At 38.0% G+C, this 27,360-nt stretch overlaps 1 protein-coding gene across 4 annotated transcripts; it reads right to left on the reverse strand.

The window, feature by feature from the left end:
* Positions 1 to 1,432: 1,432 nt before the first annotated feature.
* SLC39A6 (solute carrier family 39 member 6) lies at positions 1,433 to 24,520 on the reverse strand. 4 transcript variants are annotated; one of them, XM_026110312.2, is made up of 10 exons: positions 24,393 to 24,520; positions 22,149 to 22,865; positions 20,196 to 20,376; positions 19,762 to 19,931; positions 18,624 to 18,836; positions 16,851 to 16,920; positions 13,976 to 14,356; positions 6,493 to 6,573; positions 4,339 to 4,529; positions 1,433 to 3,555 (listed from the first exon to the last, which is right to left on the reverse strand). In XM_026110312.2, the coding sequence occupies exons 2-10, from the start codon at positions 22,854 to 22,856 to the stop codon at positions 3,403 to 3,405; spliced, it is 2,148 nt and encodes a 715-aa protein (XP_025966097.2). In that variant the 5' UTR covers positions 22,857 to 22,865; positions 24,393 to 24,520; the 3' UTR covers positions 1,433 to 3,402. The 4 variants fall into 4 exon arrangements, 3 of the variants coding, with proteins under 3 accessions (XP_025966097.2, XP_025966096.2, XP_064362833.1); XM_026110311.2 differs by having other exon boundaries at positions 22,149 to 22,868; XR_003260774.2 differs by lacking the exons at positions 1,433 to 3,555; positions 4,339 to 4,529 and adding an exon at positions 7,513 to 7,620 and having other exon boundaries at positions 22,149 to 22,868.
* Between the last annotated feature and the right edge of the window lie 2,840 nt (positions 24,521 to 27,360).

Raw genomic sequence — 27,360 nt, forward strand, 5'->3', positions numbered from 1 at the left:
TCTGGGTAAGAAAGATCAATTAGAATTGGAAAATAAGTATTCTAGTTGAACTAAGTTTCTGTTGATAAGAATTGTTGCTTTGTACTGTTGTAACTTGTGTAGTAACTTTAAATCTGTAAAATGAGTTGTGGAGTCACGGAGTAAATCTCCTCCTCCCCTCCCTTGCGCCACATGAAACCCTCATGGTCTGAGACTGTAAAGATAATTGGTTGTCCTGCAACAGGGTTGTTTTGGCTTTTTGTTTGTTTTGGATTTTTTGTTTTTCTACAAAAGCAAGCAGTGATGTGCACATGCTAGAAACTTAACAGCTTCACAGGAGCCAAAGTTTGAGTTCATCACTAAGGCTAGTGAAGGGAAGATGAGGATCAGCAGCTGTTTTTTGGGCATGGTTTCAGTTATCACAAAGTCAAGGCAAGAGTGTAGTGAGGATAAGGGCAAAAGTGTCTTAAGAATTTAGGTGGCTTGAAAAATTCAGTTACTTTCTCTTCAGATTAAGTTCACATGAGCTAAAAGAGTTTAAGAGCATGGAATATATGGCAGAGGTGTGTGGATATAGATGCCATTTTCATCATACTCTGAGAAACTAATTCAGGCTTGTGAACATTAGAGTAAGACTACTGTAAGAAAAATTAAATAGAGGTAGCACAGAATAGAAAATCTAGGAGATACTGTGAAAATGTACCAAATAATGGCCATCATACCATAGAATGACTTCTCAACAGCTCAAGTTATATGATTCTTCCTGGCAGACTGCATCTGCATTTTGGTTTTCTTTTGCTGTTAAGAGAGGTTTGCTTCTTATTAAGAAAGTACAGAGACTGAATGAAAATACAGAAGTGTAGAATGAAAGAAACATGAACTTCTAAACACTTGATGAAGGGAAGGAAAACACCTCAACACACCTCTATTCTCTCAATATTATTGTTAAACACGAAAGTCCTCTTGTGGATTGGTTTCTATCGCTGGCATGTAAGCCAGCAGGAAAAAGCAAAAAAAAAAAGAGCACTCCCCCCAGAAGTCTATTCTTCTCTGTGGACACCTGCTCACTGAACAAAGAGATATGCAGGTCCATATGTGTGCAGATTTGAGGGAGCTGGGTAAGACCCCAACACCTTGGTGCTCCCCTCAGGATGGAGTAACTATAGAGATGCCTTTCTTCACTTACTGAAAGAAAGGAAACAAGACAGAAATCCTGTCCACACGCAATGTTCAAATACCAAGACAATCAACTTGTCTTCTCTGAATACATGAGGATGTAACAGACGAGAGATTTCCTTTGAAGATGCAGTTCTCAACTTGCAGGATCACCACATGGATCAGGTGAACAATGATGAGCTCTGCTGGCCCCTGCACCGCTCAAACTGCTTTAGAAGAGGAAATTACAGGGAATTGTCAGCAGAACCCTCCCATCCTTAAGACTAGTAACCTCCTGTAAGACAGGAAAAGTGACCTTTATTTGCTTCTTTTTCCTTTGCTCATAAGTTACAGTAGTGCTGTAAGGTCTCCTACTGAGCACACTTTGTTCTTAAGCATAGAAACAAAGTTCAATCCATTGCTTATTCTATTTTTTTTTTAAATTTGGTAACAATTCTTCACAAAAAATGAAACAAAAATCCATCCTTACATAAATCATCAATATGAGCTCCAACACTGACATTAAAACCCTAACAGATCTATGCTGATTATTTCAGCTTTCTTAAGAAACATTGATAAAACAGCATTTTATAAATATGCAAAGAAGATTAAATCTCAATCTAGTTAATCTGAGGAAAGACCAAAGGACGAGGAAAAGGTAATATTCCATTGGCTGCAGAAAATCCTAAGAACCTTGTTTTTTAAGTGGTAAAAATCTTTCAATGCATTTGAAATATCTATTTCTGAAGCGATGTGGTAGTTTTCATTTTAATTTTATGCAGGACAAACATATGTCAGACCATTTAACCTGTCAGACATGGCATTATCAAATGCTTCCTTTTTAAGCTTTTCATTCAGCTTGTGATTTGAAGTAGTGGTAAACTCAGATCAGAAATAAGTTCTAATGGTTTTGTTTCCAGTTTTTAAATGCTAGTTAATTAAGACAGCATGGTTCAGACAATTTCTTCTTCATTATATAAGAGTTAAGAGATGTTATGTGAACTAATGTTTGCCTGTCTTCCCTGCAAACACAAGATTTTTATAACACTTTTTTCATCCTTTCTTCCCTCAGTTACTTTCAGGATGGTTAAAATCTTAAACTGTAGACAGTAAGCTCAATCTACATATTACATTAGCAATAATTAATCTCAATTTCATATGCTGCTTCCCTATATATGCTGTCAAAGAGTTTTTCCTTTTTTGGATGAGTCAGCTTAAGTTATTGCAAAGAATGTAGTTGTTTTGCACAGCCTAAGTTTATAGCATGCAAGCATATTGAACTAGAACCAGTAAGCTCTCCTAGTCAGCTAATTCCCAGAGTATATCAACACTAAGAAAGCTGCTGTAGTAAATGACTGTTGTCTCAGTCTATAGCACTCCTTCCCTCAAAACCTGAGTGTAACACAATTTTGCTGTTTCAGGCAGCATTAATGCAATATATCTCTACTTTAAAACTCTTTTTGATGGAATTTGAGTATATTAGAGACATAGCTATGCTTTTACAATATTATAGCTAATATTATAGCTGTAGTTTTGTTGCTCACTTAAGAAATCAGTAAAGATCATCTCATATCAAAAGAGATCAAACAAGTAAAACTTACTTGGTACAAACACTTAAAACAGGATTTCACATGAAATCACTTGGAGTGGAAATTAACCAGAATGAAGAAACAAAGAACCCACGAGCTATTCTGAGTAGAACCACCTCAAAAAGGTGGAAGTGGACCCATATGACATTCCATGTAGACTAGATGGAAACAGAAGTGAATTACTACCAAACATATACTACTCATGACATGTTGTCTTCTTGTTTAACACTGCTCCCTGAGCTTTGTATTGCCTGTTTTTGATTGTGGTATAATAAAAACCACTGTCATTTTATTTGTTTATACCAGCAAAACTATTCAAGTAAGAAAATGCCAGTTTCATATAGTTACATACAGTAGATAAATTCACAAAAAATTTTAAAGATCCCCTCTCCCCAAATGATGAAGCTCCTTTAATAGATTTGATACGTTCACCATGCTTTACTAAGTGTAACTTTCCACAGTACCATATGCAACACTAAACTGAATAAAAAATTTTACACAGGATTCATTTCTACTTTGGAGGGGGGAAAAAAACCAACACGTCAACAAAAATATCTAGTCTACATCAAGCCTAGCTCTGCATTACAAAATTTAATGGGGAGGGGGGGGAAAGGGGGAGAAGTGGGGAAAGGTATACCAATCATAATTTAACACTAAGCTTTGCTCCTGGCAAGCAAGACTACAGGTTTATGCTGAATACAATTTTATGTTCAAATACAGAGATAAGCAGCATTATCCCAAAACCCAGCAGAATCCCAGCGTTCTGTAATAGGAAATATCCCCAGCGGCTACATCCATGATCACTAGCATCATTGTGGAGCATTTCAGGCACCTAAACAAACAAGAAAATGTTAAACGCCTTCAAAATACATACTTATTTAGAACCAGGCTCTTCAACCATTAGGCATGTGAAAGTTGAATATTACTCCACTAGTCATCCCTATTGACTCCGTTAATACTATTCCTTGAATAAGGTAAGAGCCAACACAAATATCTGAATTTACTTTCCTGTGAGCTGTTTAGAGAGACAGAGAGGTTGTAATGGTCTAATTACAAAAAACTGTTCTCATAATTACGCTGATGTCTTAATTATACTCTGAGTAAATGGCTGGCTTATTTATCAACTGACTTAATCAAGCCAGTTTAGAGACTTTATTCTTAGAAAGACAATGGTTGTTCATGAAAGTTTGACAAAGTACTTCGTACTTCTGTACAAATGTACTTCTGATACACAGTATAGATTTTAATACTATTCTGGCTCCATTCCAAGAGACCCTAATGATTTACTGCAAAAGCTGAACACATCTTTGGTGGTGCTGACAGCCAGTCAGACTGAAAGCCACTGTCAGAAGCAAATGTTTTACTCCACTTCCACTGTTAACTGCCTCTAATTGAATACAGAGGCAGAAACGAGCTCTGTTCCAACAGTAAATAAAAGGAATCTCACATCTGAATATTTAACTAGCACTAACATCTAGTATCCCTCAATTCCTTCAAATACAGAATAACAGTTTATTGATGAAGAAAAGGTAGAAGGGTTCTTTATGGTCAAAATATAATTGGTACTAATACCTAAGCTATATTAGGTAAAATTTAAGAAGGTCAAGTCACTTACCATATCCACAAGTGCCACATACATGAATAAGCCAGCAGTAAGGGCAAATATCCACATTGAAACATTGTCTGCATAATGACCAATAAGAATCCCCGTTGCCATTCCAAGATAGGCCAGCATAGCTGACAGAGCATTATAAAGCACAGCTTGTTTGACGGTCATACCAGCTTTTAGAAGCACAGCAAAATCTCCTACAGCAAAAAACAATACAAAATTAACATCTAGAATGTAATTATTGCAGTATTTGTGATTTCTTTTTAGCACTTACAATATCGCTAAGCTATTTATATGCTGTCATCTAATTTTGTGAAGGAAAACATAAGGAAGAAGTTACTTGGACACAAAAAATAAAGTAACACATGAAAAACAACAACAGCAAGTAATATGAAGTTTTTAACACTTAAGTTTTAGGATTTCTGGAAAAAGCTTTTAGTCTATTCTGTATTTAAACCAACACTATAAAATATTGTAGTACTTGATACATATGAGTATTCCAAGACAATTTCTAAAACAAACAAACAAAAAAATCCACTTAATTGCATTAAACAATAGTGCCAAGATGGTTCTATTTGTTATCCTGTACTTGTTTGTCATAGTTCAGGTCTACTTCTTTCTAAATTTTGAATTTCTTTATTCATTTCTGTAAGTGATCTTTAATGTCTTAATTTTACTTGAAAGAATAATAGATTACCAGCCAGAAACAGTTTTCCCATAATTCAAAGTATGTCTGTTTCACAACAATACTAAGTATCCAAACAAAAATAATACTAAAATAATACAACTTTTTCTAAAGGCATTTTGAAAATAAAGTTGATTCTATACAAAAACAAGACTTCCCTCCAGTTAAAGTGAGCAAAAGCAGTCTTCGAAGTTGAGTTGAGAAGTTTGTTACAACAGCTTTTCCCCACAAGATGTTACAATTAAGCTGAACTGGTATAATACTAATGTTAAATCATTTTCATGAAAACAGTGATGAGATTTTTCCCTCCAGTTAATTTTAGCTAGCTCTATTTGTTTTAGTATTATTATGCCAGTCCATGATCTCTATTAAAAAAGGTATTTGTGTAAAGTTTTGTCTTTAAATTTTAAAAGATTTTTCTTGCTTACAAAACAATCAGAACATTTGAATCCAAGATATCACATTCATAACAAATTTTCTACTTTAGTAGATGTACGTCTAATTAATACAAGTTCCACAATTTCCATTGAATATATATTGAGATAACCAAGACTCATTTCTTCCCACATCATAAAAATGGATATTTTCTCCACGTAAAAAGTCATCCGATATATTTATCATCTGCACAATAATAAGTAGTTTGATGTATACATATACAGGTTTAAAAGGCCTGTTAAATGAAACTGAACAATCTACTTCTAAAGCATTAAAAAAAGGCGGGGGAAGGGTGTCTGACTGTTCTTTCCTCATTCTATACACCAGATCTGATCATGGTCATGACAGTTAAAAAAAGAAATGCCAGTTACACAAAGTGATTCAACCACTGGAAACCAGATCAGCTTCACTGCAAGTTGAATTAAACAGCTAAATTCTATTCTCATGAACTTTATTGCAAAAGAGCCAAATACTAAATTTGTAACTTAAAGACACATACATGCTTATGAGAAATATGGCCATGCATTAATTCACTTGAATTTAAAAGACAAAGTATTCTAGAAAAAGACTTTAAAGTAGTTTAAGTTTAATGTAGAGCTACAGCAATTCTTTGCAAGACTGAACAGGTATTTGACTAATTTCATGAAAACAGCACAAACACAAGAATAAAATTAAGCAGAGATGACAAAATCAAATTCCAACTAGGGCATTCTCCTCCAATTCACAGTTTATGCTGTACTGAAGAATAAAAGCAGTACAAATGAACTATACAGGTCGAGTTGTAAATAACTGCAAGAGACAGAGTTGCACAAAAAGTTCATAGCTGAGATGTGTAGATTTCTAATAAAGGATTCATTAAAATAAGTTAGACTCAACAGTACTTCAACTTGAAGTTCTCTAATCAATAATTCAAACATATAAAACATGTAAGAAAATTCAAACAAATTTTACTGTGCACAGAATAAAATAAACTATAGTTCTCCAAAGCAAACCTGTAAATATCTAGGTAGCTGCAGCATACCAAAATATTATGGTCTTACCTAGCTCATGAGGCAATTCATGGCAAAATACAGCCACAGAAGTACTTAAACCACTAGATAACCCTTCGGTAAAGGCTGCTCCTACAAAAAAACAGAAAAAAAGCATTACTACATATTTAGGTGTCATGTTCAGAAAAGTTGTTGCATATGCTCAGATTAGGACACTCAGTTTCACTCAAATTTATCTTATGCTTGTGAAAGCATTTAAAATTTAATTGAACAGCTTCTTTGTGTATGATTCATAAATTTAAAACCAGAAGTGAATATTAAAATCCTCTAATCTAGTTAAAGAAAAACAGATTTCATTTCACAATTTCTGAATTAAGCCAAATACTGTTCAACGCCACAAACTTCCCACAAAACAGAACACACACAAGTATCATCAAAAAAGACACTAGCTTTTGAAAGATACTAAGAGAAGAGTGCAGCTCAACTGCCTCTGAGAGTCAGGTACTAAAAAAGAAGGCCTGCCATTTCAACAATAAGAGAGGCTACACAATTGTGTGAAACTAGCAGTAAAAAATTTATAAATTCTAGACAGCTTGCACATATAGTACCTTTTTTTTATTTATTTAGAAGAGAAAAAGAACCCTTAAACTAGTCCTACAGTGCTCATCTTTCTTGTTTTTTCCCCTCCTCTTACTTACTATTTTTCCTTTTTTAGATGACGGCTCAGGATGAAGCAGCAAGCAGCATGGTCAGCAAACCATGACTCAGACAGCACAGAAGGTTCTCATGTGCGAGAAGTCTCACAGAAGGGTGCAGCAGAATCACATCTAGCTTTCTATTTATCTGGTACCCAGAGTGTGCCAGCAAACAAGGTACAGCAAATAAGATGTGCAAACAGGTGTGAGGCCATTTAGTAACAGCTGACATGCAGGGGACCCAGAAGTACTGCTCACAGAGGAAGAGCTACAGTGATGATGAGACCACAGGAGACAATCCTCTGTCCCTGCTGGGTTAGCCACCTCCAGCAACCACTACCCAGACGGAGTTCCTGAAGGTGGACAGCAGCTTTACCTCTTGGATATGTGCTGTTGCACCGAGAAAACTGGAAGCAAGAAGAAATGAGCAGGCATCTTCATATCAGGGATCATCAATCAGAGATTGAGCGGGTCTTCAAAGACTCTGCAGAGGCAAGAGCACAAGCCCCTTCAGGATGAGAAGGAAGGTAGGCAGGACCAAAGCAACACTAGAGCAGGAAGCCAACACAAACTCCCAGATAGGCAAAATCTGAGAATAGCAACATCTAGCAACAGAAGAACTCTCCATCCCCCCTTGTAGCAGTTAATCTAGAGAACAGGGTCACAACCCTGGCAGCAATAGAGGAAAAAATGAGATCTGCCCAGCCCATAGTCTTCAACATTTCAGATAGTCAGATTAGGGCCAGCACTATGAAAAGAAAACAAAGATTTTTAGTGGTAAGCAATTCCCTCCTGTGCAGGACAGAAGCCCCAACCTGCTCACCAGACCTATTGTCCAAGGAAGTCTGCTGCTTGCCTGGAGCCCACCTCCGTGATGGTGGAGGCACAGCCAAAGCTCATCTGGCCCATCAAGGATGGATGCATGCAGACTGTCTAGGAAAGATAGATGGTGTGGGGGGAAGCGATTTGCTACATAAAGGAGTTTCTTGACTGTGCAGAGCTTCAGAATAAAGCTAAGTATGAATGCAATTCTTTGTGCCTACTGAGAGTCTCCTGGTCAAGATCAGAGGGAGGAGGAACACTAAGGATAGTATTACAGACCACCTCAACAGAAAAGGTGGCCTATAAGGCTTTCTATGAAAACTGCACAAAACTTCTCCAGATTGTAGACCATCGTGCCCATAGGATATCTCAGCTCTAAAGGTAACAGCATTAGGTGTGCAATCTAGGAAGTTTGTAACATGTGCTGGTGACAATTTCCTGATGGAAATGCTAGAGGAGCCAGCCAGGGTTTGTGCTCTACTTGACCTGTTGCTCATAAACAAGGTAGAACTGATGGCCTATACAGCACAAAAGGGAGCTTGGACTCTGGTGAGTATGAGCTAACTGAGCCTGGGATACAGAAGAAGGTTGCAACCCATAAAACAATCTGTATATCGAGCCTGTATTTCTTCCACTTCCATATGAGGCTGCTGTGGCAGAAGTCTTACTAAACTCAAATTCTGTTATATTGGCTGTTGTCCCCTGTTTATATAGTCAGTTATTTCTCAATAAAAGACAGTGAGTTGGATCAAGCATTTGGAGATGGATTCCAAGCGGACATTTTTCAGGGGACTTTCCAGGGACTGAGGTCAGGCTGACTGGCCAATTGTTCTGTGAGTCCTTTTCCTTGCCCTTCTTACAGTGAGGATAACATTAACTTTCTCCCAGTCTTTGGGGACTTCCCTCTGTGACCATAACTCGTCAAAAATGATAGAACGGAGCCTTGCAATCACATCAGTCAACTCTGTCAGCACCCTTGGGTGAATACCATTTGGCCCCATTCATCTGAGCATACCAGCTTTTGTAAGCAATCTCTAAACTGCTGATTATCTGCTGTTGTCCCTTTTGTTCTGCAATGGTGCTGACACCTGCTGGGACCTATGAGCAGGCTTTGTCTATGAAGACTGAGATAAAAAAGGCACCAGGTACCTCAGCCTCTTCTTTTATGTCTGTTGCTTGGTTCCCTTCCCTATCCATCAACAGACCCGTATGTTTCCTGAACTTTATCTTGTAGCTAGCATTCCTGTAAAATTGTTTCTTGTTATCCTTAATGTCTCTTGCTAGTCTTAGCTCTAACTGGGTTTTGGCCTTCCTGTTTTTCATCAAAGTGCTTTTATCTTCCTTATTTGTCACCTGTCTTTTTTTCTATTTCTTGTATGCTCCCTTTTTGAGTGTTAATTCATTAAGAAGCTCCCTGCTTAGCCAGGTGGGCCTTCTACTGAAAGTTCTAGTGTACCTGCACAAACAGGTCTGTCATTCGTGGACTCTCAATAAGTGTTCTTTAAAAATCAGCCAGCTCTTTTGGGTGCTGCGTTTTACTTCTGGCAGCTTTCTAGGGGGATTCTCCCCAGCAATTCCTTACTGAATTTCAGGGTCCTAATTTTGCTGCTTCTCTTTTCTTCTTCATTCTTCAAATGCTTGATCCAACTCACTGTCTTTTATCAAGAAATAACTGACTATATAAACAGGGGACAACAGTCTGTATAACAGAACTTGAGTTTAGTAAGACTTCTGACACAGCAGCTTCATATGGAAGTGGAAGAAATATGGGCTGGATATACAGACTGTTTTAGGGGTTGCAAACTGGCTGGACTACTAGACTCAAAGGGCTTGCCAACTGGCTGGTGGCTAGTAACAAGTAAAGCTCACCAGGGGAACAATTTTATGGGATCCATGTTCTTCAATATCTTCATTAATGATTTGGATGATGAAACAAGATGTACCATCAACAAATTTGCAGATGACACTAAGTTGGGGGTGGGGGTAGGGGGGAGGAAGGGGAACAGAGGGTGAGTTGACCCATCGAACAGTAGAGCTTTAGCTCCCACAGACCTTGTGAAACATGAAGATTGAACAAAGGATGTGCAAAGTTCTGCATGTGGGGCAGAATAACCTCATGCATCAGTACAAGGTGGGACCTGACTAGCTGAAGAGCAGCCTTGCTGAAAAGGACCTGAGGGTTATGATGGACAACAAGTTGAACATGAGCCAACAGTGTGCTCTCATCATGAGGCAAAGGACAAAAATGAGCAATCGTAGGAGACGCAAGGCCAGCAGACTAGAAGAAGTACTTATGCCCCTCCGCTAAGCACTGCAGAGGCTGTTCCTGGGATACTCTGTCCATTTTGCCTCCCCTTCTCTTCCCCCACCCCAGTTCAAGATGGATGGGAATACTGTCATACAGAGGGCTCACGAGAATGTCAGAGCCTAGAACATAGGGCTTAAAAGCTTGAGGGTGCTAGGCTCTCCTCCAGACTAAGTGGTTATCTAGCAGCAACCTTTGACTACTTGAAAAGGAGTTACAAATATGAAGGAGCTTCATTCTTCAAAGTAGCGACAGATGACATGAGGGGAAAGGCTGCAAATTACAACTTGGGAGGTTCAGCAGAAAGCAGAAACTTCTTTATTAAGACAGTAGTGTATCACTAGAAGAGCTTAACCTTGGAGGTTAGAGATTTTCAAGGCTTGGCTATGCAAAGCCATGACTGACCTATCCTAGTGCTTGCCAAGAGTCACGTTTCAAGCAGAAGGCTGGACTACATGACCTCTCATGCTCACCCATTCCTATGACTATTTATGAAGTCCAATGCAGAGTGATGTAGAGTGAAAGACTACAGATAGTGTCTCAAGTCTTCAGCAGTAGTGGTTTACACTGCATTCTACAACACTCAGTCATACTAGCCTACACAGTAATTTAGAGTTATCACTGCTACTTGACTGGTAGGAGTATTACTGAACACTATCAATCATTTCTAGATATCAATCTGGGTTTTTTTTGTTTTCTCCCTCTCCAGCCACTGCTTTACAGTTTGAGTTTTTGAGTCAGATTTGAGAGGGAGACAGCATGGCTACAATTATTTCCTACTAGGACAACAGAATTCATCATCATTCAATTGGGCTTCAAATCCTGAGGAGACTAGATAAGGAAAGGAAGGCAGAAGGTCTCATGAGAGGTCTACCTCCCATGCCTGCATCCTGAATAACCTACAAGTTCCTCTGTATTATTATCCCTGTACAATGTTTTCCGAGTCTTATCACTTTCTAGAGAAGAAATAAAAATACAAGAATCCAGCTTAATCGCATAAAGTAAACCTAATTTTGTGACCACCAAAGCAAGACAAACAAAACCTGACTGCTTTGCAAAGTATCTAGGTGGCTGATGTTGTAGCCAAAGTACAAGCTTAAGATTATCTGGTTTTATTTTTCACTCAAATTGCAGGCCACATTAATATAGTTTATATTATCCTCTCTCAAGAAGGGGATTTAATAGTGGCACAGTTATTTTAAAATATACTTTTAAGACATCACTTATTTAAGACATCACTTATTTCTCTCAAAAGAATTATATGAAGAAAATACATAGGTAAGGTTAGTACAACAATAACTACAGCATTCTATATCTTAGTTATTTACTTGAAGACAAAACAGTTCAAAAAAAAATCAGTGATGTGAACAGAAGATCACTTTATACAAATTAGTGAGATTCAAGTGTTCCATGCTTTAATAGAGGAAAAGAAAAAAGCATTTTTTTAAATCTTGTTCCTCTGTAATTAACATAACAGACTCAAGGGAAAAAAAGAAATAACTGATGAAAGTAAGGAATAACAATCACATGAGTGAAAACTTATAAGTGAAGGCTTATTCTGGTTATCCCTATCTTGAGTCAAAAATATTTTTACCATCATTTAAATACAAGAAATTGTTACAGTAAGCAGTACTGACCTTTTCACATCATCATCAGATCACTGCTTTACATGGTGGATTTCCTTCAGTTCTGGATGTGCCTGAAGATACCTTTTTATTAGTCTGAACAAGCTACACAGCAGGACTTGCAAAAGGCAGTGCTCTCACTTGTTCAACAAGCTTTTATTAACCTTATAGCTTTCCCCTCTTCATAACCATCAAATCACAGCCCCTTCCCCAAACCTCCCTCATGCTAGGAGATAATTGATATTCCATACCATTTGTATGCAAATCTTCCTTCTTCTTCCACCATATTTTCACTACTGATTTGCTAGGAAATTTACATTCCATGCTTTAATTAAAAAAAAAAAAAAAAGATTTAAACAGAGAGGTCTTTTTTCACATTATATTGTGAATTGACTGGATCTGAACAACTGCACATGCTACAGTGAGAAATACTGAGTTATTATTGGGTTTTCTCTTCAAAAAAAGAATGAGCTTGTTTATACAATACAATTTACAGAAAGACTAGTACTGCTGAACTGACCCCAGTATGCTACACAAACTAGAAGTGAATCCAATACCTGCAAAACCACAGGTAAGTCTTAAACACTAAAAGTCAATACTATAAGACTAGCATATGAATTAAGGATTACTGAATTAATTTCACCTTCTAGAACTTACTTTTACATCTAGAATTCCTGTTGTCCAGCCTTCTAGAAAAAAACAAAGGAGATACCAAATCTGACCTCAAAGCCCCATGCCCAAAACACAATATTTAATCTATTTTTTTGTGATTAAGAAAAAAATCTTTTCATTGAAGCTTTGTCAAAAAAGATTGAAGAGCTACAACATGCACAGGAAAAACAGGGATATGAGCAGAGTAGGAGCAAAAAGACAACAGTATTTTGTTTACAGGTACTTTTTTTTTTGCTAACAGCAGAAACAGTTAAGTTCCCATAATTAAGGACAGAGCTATGTCATTAAACTAGACTTTAAGGGTACATTTTTGAGTACAGCATGATTATATGTGAGAAAAATATTTTTTGAAATACTTTTCCAAAAAAGATGTCAAAACTGTTTTGAGACTGTTCAGCACACTGAGCACATCTGAAGTAGGCTATTTTAGCTACGCTCCTTTAATTAGAGATCCTTAATCTAAAAGCCTCCATGAATGCAACATTTAGTGACTTAATTGATATCCTCTCCATGATTTATATTTCTGACAATTAACACCTAACTAGCATCCCACTCATGCATTCCTGGCAGACAAAACGCAGCACAGACGCGCTGGAAGATTAGCTCAAGTGCTAGAAAGAAGAGCTACAATCCTGCTCTTTATTATAGGATGTTAAGATTTGAGAACCTGGATGCAATAGGAGTGCTGTGCAAAACCATAATGTATTTCATATACTTGCTTTAAGCACCTTAGAGTACAACCAACTTAATCATGCAGTAAAACTGAATGTGGGTCTACCTCACACCGCGCAACAGTTATACACCTATATTGCCTAATCCATTTGGATAATCTTCCAGCTAAGGTACATTGAAACCATGGTCCCATCTCCCTGCCTTCCAAAGCTCTGAGGAAATTTATAGATGATATGTAATCAGGACCTAGCATAAGCAAAGCCAGATGTGTAAAGTATAGATCCCAACCTTATTAAATACAAGTGAAGATGGAAAAGAAAAAAAAAAGAAAGCCAGTGATATTAGTGACTGAAGTAGGAAAAAAACACAACTACTTTATGTGACCAAGACGACACACCTACCTTTAAAGAACACAAAAGAATTGCTGAGCACCTGTAGGCTCTTTAAGTCCTAAATACTGGTTTATGAGCCTAACTTTAGTTTCGAAAAATCTTACCTTTAAGTAAAGTAGGAAATAAAGCAAAGCGTATAGATTTCCCAAAGAAACATAGCTGCAGCATACAGCTTTGTTTGATTTGTCACCGATCTCCAGTTTGTTAAACTAGAGGCTTTTCTCATTCATTCAGAACCACTGCCAGATGAAAGTTTAGTCTTAAAAGAACCACCATTAATTAGTTATGCTAATAAAAAGACCTTGCTGTTATCACAGATGACAAAGCAGTATTATTGAAACTAACGCTTACCAATTGCAAGGCCATCACTAAAATTGTGTAGTCCATCTCCCATAATCACCATCCATGCCAGAGTTGCTATCCCAGCATCCTTCAGTTCTTCACGTGAATACCGCTGACTGTGACTGTGTGGATGATGGTTCTGGTGATGGTGATGATGCAGAATGTGATGGTAGTCATGATGATGATGACTAAGATGATCCGTCTGTCCTAAAGTATCATGCAAGTGAGAGTGACATTTGTTTCTACAGCCCCTGGATACATATTCATTGTCAACCTCCTCTTGGTGAGAATGAGCTATCATAACTTCTTCTTCTTCTTCTTGTACTGCTGGTTGCTGAGAAATGAAGGGCGATGGATCTTGTGAATCTGTCCCTAGATAGCCCTCAGGCCCTGTTACAAAAATCCAAAGTATAATGTTACACATTTTTAAAGTCATCTAGGAAGCAATGATACAATAAAGAAGTTTAATAAATGACAGAACTGAAAAAAAGTAGTAAGTTTAAAAGTTTAGGTTGATACCCCAGCTTCTCGTACCAATAATTTTTCAAGAGTTCTCACTACTTATTTTTCTTAAGTCAGATTTCTGAGGTTATTCACTTTACTGCAAAACACTAAAAACTTCTCATTTCTCCACCTCCTACCAGGAACGCACCCCCCTATACTGTTGCCATGAATACCTCCTAATAAACTAACTAAATAAATAAATAAATAAATAACTTTTCAGATAAGACCTAGTACAATTTAAATACAATAGCATAGGGATCTTTGTGTCTCATTTTCACAACGTGAAGGCTGTTACTTAAATGCTTCAGAAAGACAAAGCCTGAAAAGCATTTGCCATTTACCTATCTTAGAGATGATGAATAAGACTGCAAGAGAGCAGGATTATGTTATAGATAGAATTCTGGCAACCTTCTTGAATATCATATGGAAATAATTGGTTAAATGCAAGTTCTTAAGCTTGGACACCTAAAAAATAAACACTCAAATATAAAACTGCCAATACAGACCTCAAAATGTCCTCAGACATTAATGGCTGTTTTACCTGTCTCATTAACACTCCTAAAATTTGTTAAATTTTTCACCTGCAGTTGAATGAACAAATGCACATTTTTTCTGCATTACTGACGATTCATTCTTTACTTATAATTACTGCAAAAACATGAAAGCTTCTTCAGCATCCACACCAAAAACAAGTAGGCTTTCTGCAAAAGAACACTTTTATTAGTGGAAATAACAAGTGGGAGTCTTGGCAACTGAATTCCAGTTATAGCTGAGGCAAAATTTCTGCTCTAAATTGCACTATCATATAGCATGTGCAATACTGGATCAGCATCTAAAATTTTAAATCTTCCTAAGAGAGCATGGGATGTTGTCAACTTCAGTAGAGAATACAGTCCCAGTATTTATTTAAATTATTAAACTCTTGCATTCTTAAGTACAAAAGGGCATTTCACCTTCTAAATCTCTATGCGAAACAAGACAATTCTCATGCTAGAAACAATATTATTACTTAGTTACAGATAGGAAATGTTGCTTCTTTATAATAAACTCTCAGGATTTAAGCAAGGAGACCAAACCACATAGGGAAATGGAGGAAAAATATCCTCTTTCAAACTATTTTGATACTGTTCTCCTGAAGTAAATTGACTCCATTTCTATTTTCTCCTAGGCTGAGGCCTGAAGACTGAAATTATAATACAGTAAGTTATATTATAGTTTTCATTTCCAAAAGCTTCAATTCAAGTACAGTCCAACTTTAGCAGACAGAACAGAGTAAAAGTCTGCTAGGGAAGTAAAAGACGCAAACAGTTACATCAAAAATTTCTCATGTACTAATCAGAAAGCATCAAACACAGGACTTAAGGTTGCAAAGCACAGAGATACTGTAAGTCCAGTTTTCTATACTGTCATCCTACTCACTGATTTCCAATAAGCTTACGCCAGAACTGTGTTAATATACAGGCAGGTCACCATTCTTCTTAAACAAATGCTACGCATGAAGTCTGCTCAAACAAGTATCACAATTTTGCACAAGCCTTTCTGTAATAATATGCCAATTTTAAATATCACTCCTGCAGAAAATGATGCATTTTGATCACAATCCATGCCTTAAATTGCTGAACAAGATTAACTTTTGGAGATGATGTTGTATGTGACTACTCAAAGTTTATTCTTATTGAAACTTAGGAATCTTTCATACTGGATATTTCAGTAGACAAGGAAGCAACACTGAAAGTGATTTGCAAACCAATAAAAATTCTCTCAGTATTTTATCGTAAACTAGTATCAGATTATTTAGTTACAAGAGCAGACAAATACCTAATAAGGTGTGTTTTTGCTTATAGCTTGATGTTGAGGAAACCTGATCATTTGCAGTCCAATATCTCAGTTAACCTCTGGAATTTTAGATTATCATCCTTAAAACTATATATATATTCAAAACAACTAACCCTGGATTTAAGACGTGCATGTTCTATTCTTTAGATTTCTATACACTATGTCTAACAGTCTAACAAGAGAAGTGTAGAAGGAACTATGTGTAGCTATGTTTCCAAAGGCATAGCCAGAAGAGCATCTTAGCACGACTTGAACTTCTACTATCCAATCCAGCATTCAAAGGCTTGAGGTTTCAAAACTGTGAATACACTACTTCCAAACTATCAATCATAAAATAAAAATAAACACACACACACACACACACAAACAGGGCTAGTCCTCCACATATCAATGTACACACAGGTTTTGTTCCAGGAAGAATTCAACTAGGCAGTGATCCAACCTGCAGTAAGAAACAAATCTATGAGCTGCCTTTGGTCATGTACAGTATTTTAACTGTGCTCTTGCACAGTAACAACTGTGCAGTAATACTACTGAGACTTACGATCATCTGGATCCAACATCTCTTCATTCGCTGAAAACTTCTTACTTTCTCCATCATCTTCATTTCTTTTCTTACTCCAAAAGAAAACACTGCAGTTACAAATATGTTACTTATTTTTCAGGATATACATGAGCAACAGGATTTTCACAACACTTATGCAAGCCTGCACAGAAAGAGGATAGCATGGAAGCCATATAGAGAATGCAGAAGAGAAATGTTGGAAACTCAGCTAAGTACGGTTAAAAAAAAAAAAAAAAGTTCCTCAGGCTCCAAAGGGAAAAAACACCGCAGGCATAATTACCAGTTAATTCTGTGTTAGGGGTAGCAGAAGTTCATCTGAGAAGTGAAACACACCAAATGCTGAACAAAAGCAATTCCACTAGTGTGGGGGGTTTTTGGGGGGTGGGGTTTAAATATTGTAATATCAGTGTAACAGTTTTTAAGATGTGCTTAAGGAAAACCAAGTAAAGTCTGTAAAATCTACAGTCATCTCTGACCAATGTCTATATCACAGCAATTTATGATCAGTGACTCGATATCTAGAAAGGCACAATGAGTCTAATAGGAAATCCACTCACACAGCCAAGAGATAAGGAAAACAAAAACATTTGCTTTGCTTGGAACTCTTCAACATCTCTTCATGAATAAATTTAACTAGAGATAAATTTAACTAGGGAAAATGATCCTGTCACTCACAGTTAGCTCAACTTACTTCAGTATAAATTACTCCTGCCCAATACAACCTCCTGTGACCAAAGCTGAAGAGCTTTCAAGGCATCTAAATTTAGACTGCAGCCTTAATGACAGATTTAAAAATAAAAACTAAAACAGATCATCACAGTCTCTGTGGTAGCCTCGAAATTAGCTTTTTCTGAGCTTTCTAGATAACTAGTAGTTTCCTACCTTTCTGGAAGAAAAGCTTAACAAATCTCCAACTTTTACTGAATAAAGCATCATCATTTATGTCCTTGCTATACTAGCCTTTATAGAAGTTACCAACATTTATGATCCACCAAAATCATGCTATTCTCTACCTTCCACATGAAGCATACCAAAATAATCTGAAAGCTGTATTATTCTCTTCTTTTTTGGAGGAGAGGAAAAGGAAACACTAGAAAGGAGGGACCTGGGGGAAGACAATATTTTCAAATGGAGTGCTATCTAATGAAGTCATTACCTTTTATAGTGTAGTCAGATGCTTATTTGTGGTAGGAAAGAAGTTACTGCCACCCTCACCCATTTTGTGCAAGCGCTCCCTCAACAGAAGTATAAAAACTGCATGAGGTCTCTTATTTCATCCAATATAAGATTTTAAAAAATAAAAAATGCAGACAGTTATCTCTCTCCTTGAGAGATCAGAAGGAAGTCAGTAATAGGCAGTAGCTTCTTAGATCCCCTTAACTGTTATAACAAAGGGTGTTACTGGATGATTGCTTATTAAACAATTCACTGTGATGTCAAGCCTGTGCAGCTTGTCTGGTTAAGGAAATAGCATTCATAATTCTTCCCTAACATGATCACAAAATAAATAAATTAATTAATTAAAAGGAAAAGGTGGGGGGAAAGGAAAGCTTTTTATAATCTAGTTTGAAAGTATAAATGTGATTAACATAACTAAAATTCTAACACTAATCAAGTCAGCAAAAATTGGCTCGCTATCAAATCCAATCAATAGTCATTATATATATGATATATACATACATTTTAGTTTTTGTGACTGTATTGAGAAAACATCATGCAATACAATAAAGCTTCAAAATACAGTTTCTCTACCTTTTTCTTCTTGTCTTTAAACTGCTTTATTAAAGTGATCAAATGCTCCACCAGAAACATGAAATATAAGCCTCCAAGTGCTGTAAGTCCCTTCCATGTGGAATCCAGGTAAGCACTCTCTTCTAGACTTTGAAAAACAAGATGTTTGAAGAGAGAGCCTTTGTTTTGTTCAAGTAGAGGTTTTTCACGGTGATGGTGATGGTTTCCATGAGACTAAGGGGAGCACCATATGGGGAAGTCATTAGATTCAGAAGAACTGATAACAAAAACAAACATAGAAAGCGCTCCTCACATTTCCCCCCCCCCCCCCCCCCTCAAGTCCAGAGTTACCATTTTAACTTGCAGGGCATCTTGCACATATGCACACATACACACACACGTTTAGATTTTACATGACCTTCCCAGGATAAGTTCAAAATTAACTGAAAGGAAAAGGAAGAACCCTATAAAATACAGGCAGGGTTCTGAACCCAGCACAGGATCTGTAGTCCTTTCCTGCAAATCTCAGTCAAAAGCCAGAGTGAGTTAACTTTTTTTTTTTTTTTTTTTGGGGGGGGGGGGGGGGGGATTCTGCTTACAAAGAGCTTCAAGAGAGGTAGAAATTTAACAATCATTTCTTTCTCAATATTACATAATAGTAATAGATAAATTTGAAGCCTATCAAGTAATGTTCTCCCAGAACTTCAGAAATACTCAGTTCTGACCTAAACATTATAATGGGTAAGCAATCAATCCAAGTGCTGATTTTCTGTTCTGCATTTAAGAGGTAGTGAGCTACCTCTGCTAACTACAAAAATTGTGAAACTAGAGGAAAAAGAGAAGTGGCATTGCAGTAAAAGACTAAAACATTTTGCGTAATTCTTATGTGCAAGGAACTATGTATTTGTAAGGGTGATCCGGCAGCACATATGACTGAGAAAACATAGGAAACATTGGGGGATCGCAGTGTGAAGTTTTTACAGTGGGGAATATGAAATGAATAATATAAGCAGGACCAAATAATGAGAAAACTTTCTATCTAATAATCTACTTAACAAGGTTGAGAAGTGACTCATTGAGTAGGTGTTAAGCAATTGGTATCTAAGCCATCAATAAGAACAGCCACTATTTTGAGATTATTAATGAAATAAATACTTACATGTGGAAGAAGATGTAAGAAAGCATCTCCACTTAAAGTTCCAACAGCCAATGCCACAAGAAAACTTAGGAGAAACTTGAAAAATACACGATTCATCAGAGGTACCAATATAACACCCAGTAAGGAAAGAAAACTGATGACAGAGATTGATATAAAGCCACCAATCCAAGCTGGTAAAAGAGATGAAGAAGCGTTACATGAAATTTTGGTTGTTTAACATTCCTGTTATCAAATACTACTGAACATTTGATTAATCCAAGGTTAACAAATGGTACACCATGAGGGTTTCTCTCTAGACATACTGAAGAGAGGTACCAAAAGAAATTATTTCAGTGCTGAAGTATGTTTCTAAAATTATAACTAAAATAATGGGAGTTCCATTAGGCTTTTATTCTATATTTAAAAGACAAACTCACACAAACAAATGAACCTACCTATTTGCAAAGAGTAACCTTTTGGAGGAGTTTCAGCTTTTTCACTAGTTGCATGGACTATGCAGTATTTGCCATCGATCTGATTAATAATAGCTGGACAGAGATAACTAAATTCTGTAGCAGTCAACCACACTTGAGTGCCTATGCCATGGGACTGCATCAGTTTTGATGCATTGGAACACTGTGGAAAGAGACACTTAAAGATTAACCAGAACCAAAATATATCGTAAAAGGACCACACATCCCATGTTAACTGTAAATACACTGATTCCACATGAAAGTAGCTGAATAGTAACTGAAAACAAGTAAAAAAACAATTCAGTAAGAACTTCCCACATAAATCAGTGTTAAATATAGCCTCTAACTGGATTTTTTGCTTTATTAAGACCTAAAGTACAGCTGTACCTTTCTCCTCCTCTTCCCACATTCTGGCCCAGAAAGCTAGCTTGGTAGTACTGCCAGATGATGCATAATTATTGGCACAAGGAGGTCAGATGCTCTGTCATTAGATTAGAAGAAGCTTAACACTTTTGCCTTCCATTTAGAGGGGCCATATAAGGAAGAAATAACAAGGTTATTTTAATACAAGTCATTACTATGGAAAGTCTCAAACAAAACATGTTCTAAATGCACTTCCTCTGGCAAAAGTTTTCCTATAACATGATCTAGAGTCTTTGGGGGTTTAGTAATTATTCTTTTGGCTCCCGCGGAAGTACTTCAGCTCCAATTGTGCAGAACATAATGATAAGTTGTGAGTTCAGCACCTACAATCACACTCTACACACAAACTCTGAATTATCTAGCATGATTGTACACATTAACAGACTCCAAAAAGGTACTGCTGCTTTTTAAAGCCATTAACAGAGAAAGACCTGACTGTGTAACAAAACTACAGACTTAAAAGCACTCATTTTTATTTTCTTAAAGTAATGTTTTGCAGCCATCTTTATTATTTTTTTTTTTATGGCTGGTCCTTATATATAATCTCAAAGAAAGTGTCTTAAGATGCATCTTAGATTCTGTCCTAGGCTTGATCTAAAGTCTTTATTTTTTTAATACAAAATACTGGACAACAGCTTTTATATCCCTCTAGAGAAGAATAAGTTAAGACAGAAAGAAAGCAATTCTTCATCAAATTAAACCTAATTCTTATTCTACAGACATTTTTGCAAATTTTGTTATACTTGAACTTTTTTTCCACAGGTTAACCTAACTTTGCTTTTATTTTTTTTTTAAAAAAAAAGCTTTCACTACTTCATTTGGAAAACGAGACAGATGCTGGCTTTAAGGCAGAACAACAAGTTGAACCAATAGAATTTACTATTCTATTCACTACATAATACTAATAAAATTTAATGCCATTACATCTATCTAAAAGAGAAGCAAAAAGGTAATACAATTAGTCTAAAATTCTAATGGCATTCATTTATTTCCAACTCAGGGAAATGCATTACTACACTTGCTTTTTATTTCCTGCCCATTTGCAGAAAAAACACAAGTTCTAGAGGCAAGATCAACAACTACCGCATACTTACCTATCTGCTTACACAACAAGATATTTATTTTGAAAAACAGTACTATTAATTTCTAACTACCTTGTAAGTTTCTCTACAAAGTATTACAAACTTTTCATATACCTGCCTAAGAACACATGATTTTCAAACTTAAAGTTTATATTCTTCATTGCTAACATCAGGAATTTTTTTTAGAAAGGAAAAAATGAAAACTATATGAACTAGATTGCATAAATATTTTCCCCCACCTCAATGCATGAACATAACATTAATTTAAAACAAAGAGTTAAGATTCGAGAAAAGTTGTGTGTTTTGCTGTGAGTACTGACTCTTGCACTACAAAGCTTGTACCCAGTTAAATGAGCATCTGCAACTTATAAGCCATAACAAAATTCCTAGTGGACATCAATTCCCAAGAATGCGGAAGAGTCAGTCTCACCTCTTGGGTATTTTGGTTTTTAAATTTAGAATACAGGTAACTTCCTCCTTCCAATTCCTTTGGAAAAATAAAAGATTCATTTGCTTTTCCATTAGCAAGCCAACTTGTATTACCGCTGTCTGTAGCATTAGTAGCGTTAGTCAGATCTAAATGAGCAACTGACTTCACTTCTCCAGTTCCCAAATTCTGTAATTCAGAGTTGCCACCTGTGGGAGTAGTATTGATAGATGCAGTTATTTCATTAACAGTGTTCTTGCTGTGTACAAAGTTTTGCTCATGTTCTGTATTTTCTACTTTGTGCAGTTCCTGTAAGTGACTGTTCATGGGATCTTTGTTAGCATCATATTCATGGTTTGGGCAAACAGTCTTCTCAGAGTTTTTACTTGATGCAACATGATTATGATGAAGATGATGGTCACGGTAATGGTCTACTTTAATCCTTTTTATTTTATCTATACCTATGTTCTGGAGCAGTTTTCTAAATCCTTCAATCGTCAGAGTGTTGTTTTCTCCATAACGATGGAAAAGTTCTTGAAGGTGAAGTCTTTGTATTAGCCCTGCCAAGTCAGTATTGATGCCAGCTGCCTTTTCTGGAAAAGTTTTCTCTGCTGTCTGCACAACAGAAGCTGTCTCCACTCCATGATGATAACTTTCACACATCAGTATGGAAAATGATAAAAAGCAAGTGACTGATACTGTACTCTCCATTGCAGTTTCCTACTACAAAAGACGTAAAAAAATTCTCATAAAATAAAGACTTAACAGTTTGCATAAGACTAATCACCTTATCATCTGTAATATATGTTAATAATTTGCTAAAGGATCAAAGCAAGAAGAGTCACTTAAATTTCTTAGATAGCCAACATTTCTCCCAGACGCACGGCCGCAGGCAACGTGAGATGAAGCTGCATACCACAATGTCATTGGCCATAAACATTTCCCAGGTGTAAGCAAGCTTACTTTTGTTTAGCTTGGCCTAAATCACTTTTCTAACACACATTAAAATAATGAGAGCATGCTCAGAGGTGTACCAATTTAGTTCTAGGTTAGGCTTTTCTTGTGCTTAAAATGAGCTTCATAATATAGCTCTTCAACCACATATTAGCAGGGAATAAGTATTGTAAATGACACATTTCTGCTTAAAAATCAAAATTCCAAGCCTTCCATCCTTAGATTTCCCAGAACTCTTGGCAAGCCAAAGAGGTGAATTTCAGCACTCAACAAAAATTGCTTTTTATGCTGTTAAGTTCTATCTGCATTTTAACAATGCTGTCATACTACTTCTTTGAAGAGGCAGACAGACCACAGCTGTGGGCCACTAAGTGTTTGTATATTTTAGTTCATATATACATTTTATTCCATAAATACAACATTTCTACAAATAAATAAATTGATATTGAGACAATGCAAAAGAGCATGTCTGAAGACCGCCTCTTAGCCCTTTTTCAGAGTAATAAAGAGAATCTTGTTTTCACATCATATAATGCAGACAACTGTATTATGTTCAACAGTATAATACACAGCATTAAAAAAAAAAACACACGCACACTAAACAACTCCCCCTCACCCCCAAAACTAGAAGTGCAGGTATTTGCAATCATTTTTGCAAGTAATTACCGCGGAAGAAATACTCGCAAAGATGCACACACCCAGAAACAGCACCTTCACTACCAAGATCAGCGAGGGCGTGAGCAGGCCCTGTCTTTCCCCCTCGCCTCCCCTGCCAGCTAACGGCCGCCGCAAGAGGCTGCCCGAGCGTCTCCTTTTGTAGGACGCCCGGCGCCTATCCACCCAGCTCGGGCACCAGCACAGACAAGGCTGCGTTTACCTGCTGCTTCCCTTGCTTAAAGTGCGCGCTAGGCCCCCCCACCCCTCCTTAAGACCCTAGTTTGGGGTCCCTCCCTGTATAAATCGCTGCCGCACATAAGGGCAACAAGAAGACACAGCCTAGGCCTCAGCTCAGTGACAGCCCTTTCCCTGGCTCAGCAGATCGCAACGCTAGGAACTGTGCAGCGGCGAGGAGAAGCTCGGCGTGCCGCCGTCCGGGCCGGTCCGGTCCGTTCTGTCCCGCCTCGCCTCGCCCCAGGCAGCGGCGGCCGCGGTACGAGCAGCTCTACCCACCGCAGCCACGCGGCTGCCCAGCCTCGCCCCCAGCCGTGAGGCGCGCACACGCCCACTCAACAGCTGCCCCACAGCCTGGCCCCCGCGCCCTCCAACCACCGCCCCACCGCGGCGGAAGGTTACCTCCAGCGACAACTGAGGCTCCCGCACCGCAAGCCAACCAACCACTAAGACGCGCCCGAGCCTGCTGCCGACCCCCCCTCCTCAGCTACTGCTACACGCATGCGCCGACCCCTCCCTTCCCGACCTCCCCCTGCACTCTTTCATTCCACTTCCGGGGATAGCTCCTAGTATTGCTCAGGCGGCTAGTGGGGGAGCGAGTGTGCTGTCACGTGGCGGCACGGAGCGTGTGGCTCGCGCTGTCCCTGTGGAACTGCTAGCAGGTTCGACGCCGGCTGGGTTTGCCGTGTGGTGCGGCGGCGGGGCGGGCTGCTTCCCTCCGCTTCCTGCTGCTTCCCTCTGCAGAGAGCCTGAAGCGGGAGGCTGGGGTGTCTTTCTTTCTGCCAGGCAGTTTAGGGGCCCCCCGGCCAGGTTGTGCCGCAGGTATGCCGGCCACGGTGCTCCAGCAAGAAGCGTGAATGGCCGTTGGGCTGCCTCGGCTCTTTGTTAGTGTTTGTGAAGACGGTTGTGGCTCGTTTGCCTTCTCCTGTGGTCGCCTGCGAGGCGAGAGCCGAGGGCACGCAGGGAACTGCAGATGCCTTTTAACTTACAGGCAGGTTGGTTGAAGCAGCTGACAGCTTATTTACCTAGCTTTTCCCAGCTGCATGGGAGGCCTCGCTTGAGGGGCCCTTTGCCCTGAAAACTCTGAAGAACCCAGGAGATGCATGGTGGTTAAGGAAAGGCAAAGCCAGAGTGTCAAGCAGTAGGGAGGAGCATGACTGAAGAATTGGTGGGTGAAGAAAGTGCCCTAAGAAGAGGGTTTACTCCTCGTTAATTTCTTATTTCTGAAAATATGTTTGGGTTTAATGACATTCAAAAAAATGTTGAGTTATTAGTCAGGAGAAGTAAAATACTCTAAAGAGAGTTAAAATATACTACACAGTAACTGAGAAAGAATAGGTCAGAAAAAGCCACCAATACTTTCTTTTAATATAAGTCATTCTAGACTTAGGACTGTAGATTAAGAAAATGCACTTACTGTAACAGATTCTTGGAAATTATTTCATACAAGGACTCCCAGTCTTACTTGAAAACTACTTGCATAGGCTTGGGGAGTGAACATTGCTGCATGAAATGGAAACTGGCTGAGTGATGACATGCACTAGGTATTGCAGCAAACGTTGTTGAGTCTGTCATTAAAATTAACAATCTGGCAGAGGAAGAAAAATGCACTCCATGCATGAGAGAACAAGGAGAAAATAAGAAAGGACTAAGATCATTTAGGGGAAAGGTTTAAAACAGGCTGAAAGCCTTTTGTAGCCTCCTTCTGACTAGAGGTACTGCATTTTTCAAGTGTTGCTTCACTAGCAACGCTTTCTGTAGCTGACCATGACCCTCTTGTCTTTGTACGTCCATGGCTTAGACTCTGTTCCCCTTTTTTCCTCCTTCCCCACTTGCAGAATTTTACTTTCTACCATCATGTCAATTAATATTGCTGGTAGACTGGATACAGTTCTGTTTGTGCATCTCAGCTGGCTTTGGAATTTGGCCCCTCTTGTGTGATTGATTGCCAAGGTTTTACTGCTTGCTCAAGTATGAAGGCAGCATTGAATTCTGCCCTAGAATCTGTCTTTCCTGATCTCTCCTGAATGTTTTGCCAACAATTTAAACAACATCCAGTCCATTCTCAGCTATCTTTCTCCTTCTGTTTTGTGTTGCTGTTGACAGTACCACCTTGCTTGCCAGTCAAGAGATGACCCAGAGGTTACAGATCTGTTGTCGTCTTACCTAATACCTCCAAGTCTGTGACTGAATAAAACTCTTTCTTCATAACTTTAGCTGACTGGAGGACAGAATGGAATTACGGATTGTGAGCAACTCCAGAAACAAAGAGCAACAAATCAGAAGGTTATAGATTTATTCCATGTACTGGCTTTTGAAGTATTGGGAAAAAAATGCTGTGTCCCTCAGCCTTACTCATTTTTTCCTAGTGGAAGACAGGAAGTATATAAAATGCAGATGTGGGGGGGGGGGGAAGGGGGGGTTCTTTAATGCTAAAACTTTCAGCTAGAGGTATTTAAAACACTTTAATAAAAAACCTTGCAGCATCCTGTATAAGTAACTCTTGTGTGACTACTGTTAACCAGATCCCTTTATAAATATTTCAGTAACACAACATTTATGCCTCTCTAAGCTGCTAATGCTAGACACTTGATTGTTGTAAATGATTTTTTTTTTTTCTCTTTTCAAATACAGCTGCTAAATGATGGAGCCTGTTTTGCTAACCTCTTAAATGCATCCTCTGTCTCCTACTGTTTCACTAATGTCAGTTCTGCAGTTTTCTCTCACATCCTCTTATGGTCATTTAGGGGTTAAGGTGTCAGCTAATGTCACACAGAACTGGTCTTCAGTGATAAAATACTATCTTTTTTTCTTCTTTTTTAATTTAAGAAATTAAAGCATATCAAGTAGACCAAAAAAGAATGCAAGTGAAAACAATCCCTTTAACTTACTTTGCAGTAAAACTTAATCAGATCTGTTTTACTATACCTGAATTGATTTCAGTAAGTTTATCTCACAGTAAAATTTACAAGCATTAATTCTTTCTGCTCTTTCAGTTATCCAGTGATTTATTCTAAACACATGCCCAGTCACGAGCTCTGAAACAGCTATGATCACATAAAGTAAGGGTCTTGGTGTCAATTGCGGATGATTTTATGAACATATCATGTCTCTGCAACAGGTGGACAAACAGAAAGCGTTATTTAGAGGTTTAACAGAGAGCAAACTAAAAAGCTGTTCAACTGCTGTCTTAATCCATCATGTGACTGCACATTAGCTACTGTATGCAGCTCCAGGCCCTTATTTCAAACAGGATATATTAAGACTTGAAAAGATTATCCTCATTGGGATTTTTAGTTTGTTTTTCTGTTCAGAAAGGCTTTTTAAGAGGTAAGGTTAAATAGGACAGAACTCTTCAGCTTGGAAAACA

Source organism: Dromaius novaehollandiae, chromosome 2 (genome assembly GCF_036370855.1).
Source record: "Dromaius novaehollandiae isolate bDroNov1 chromosome 2, bDroNov1.hap1, whole genome shotgun sequence".
Lineage (NCBI taxonomy): Eukaryota > Metazoa > Chordata > Aves > Casuariiformes > Dromaiidae > Dromaius > Dromaius novaehollandiae.

Excerpts from the sequence above, each read along its gene's own strand:
- SLC39A6 (XM_026110312.2), bottom strand. The coding sequence starts at position 22,856 with ATGGAGAGTACAGTATCAGTCACTTGCTTTTTATCATTTTCCATACTG. Across the intron at positions 20,377-22,148 it reads AAAACCAAAATACCCAAGAG|TGTTCCAATGCATCAAAACT; the intron begins GTGAGACTGACT and ends CTCTTTCCACAG. Across the intron at positions 19,932-20,195 it reads AGGTTACTCTTTGCAAATAG|CTTGGATTGGTGGCTTTATA; the intron begins GTAGGTTCATTT and ends CTCTTTTACCAG.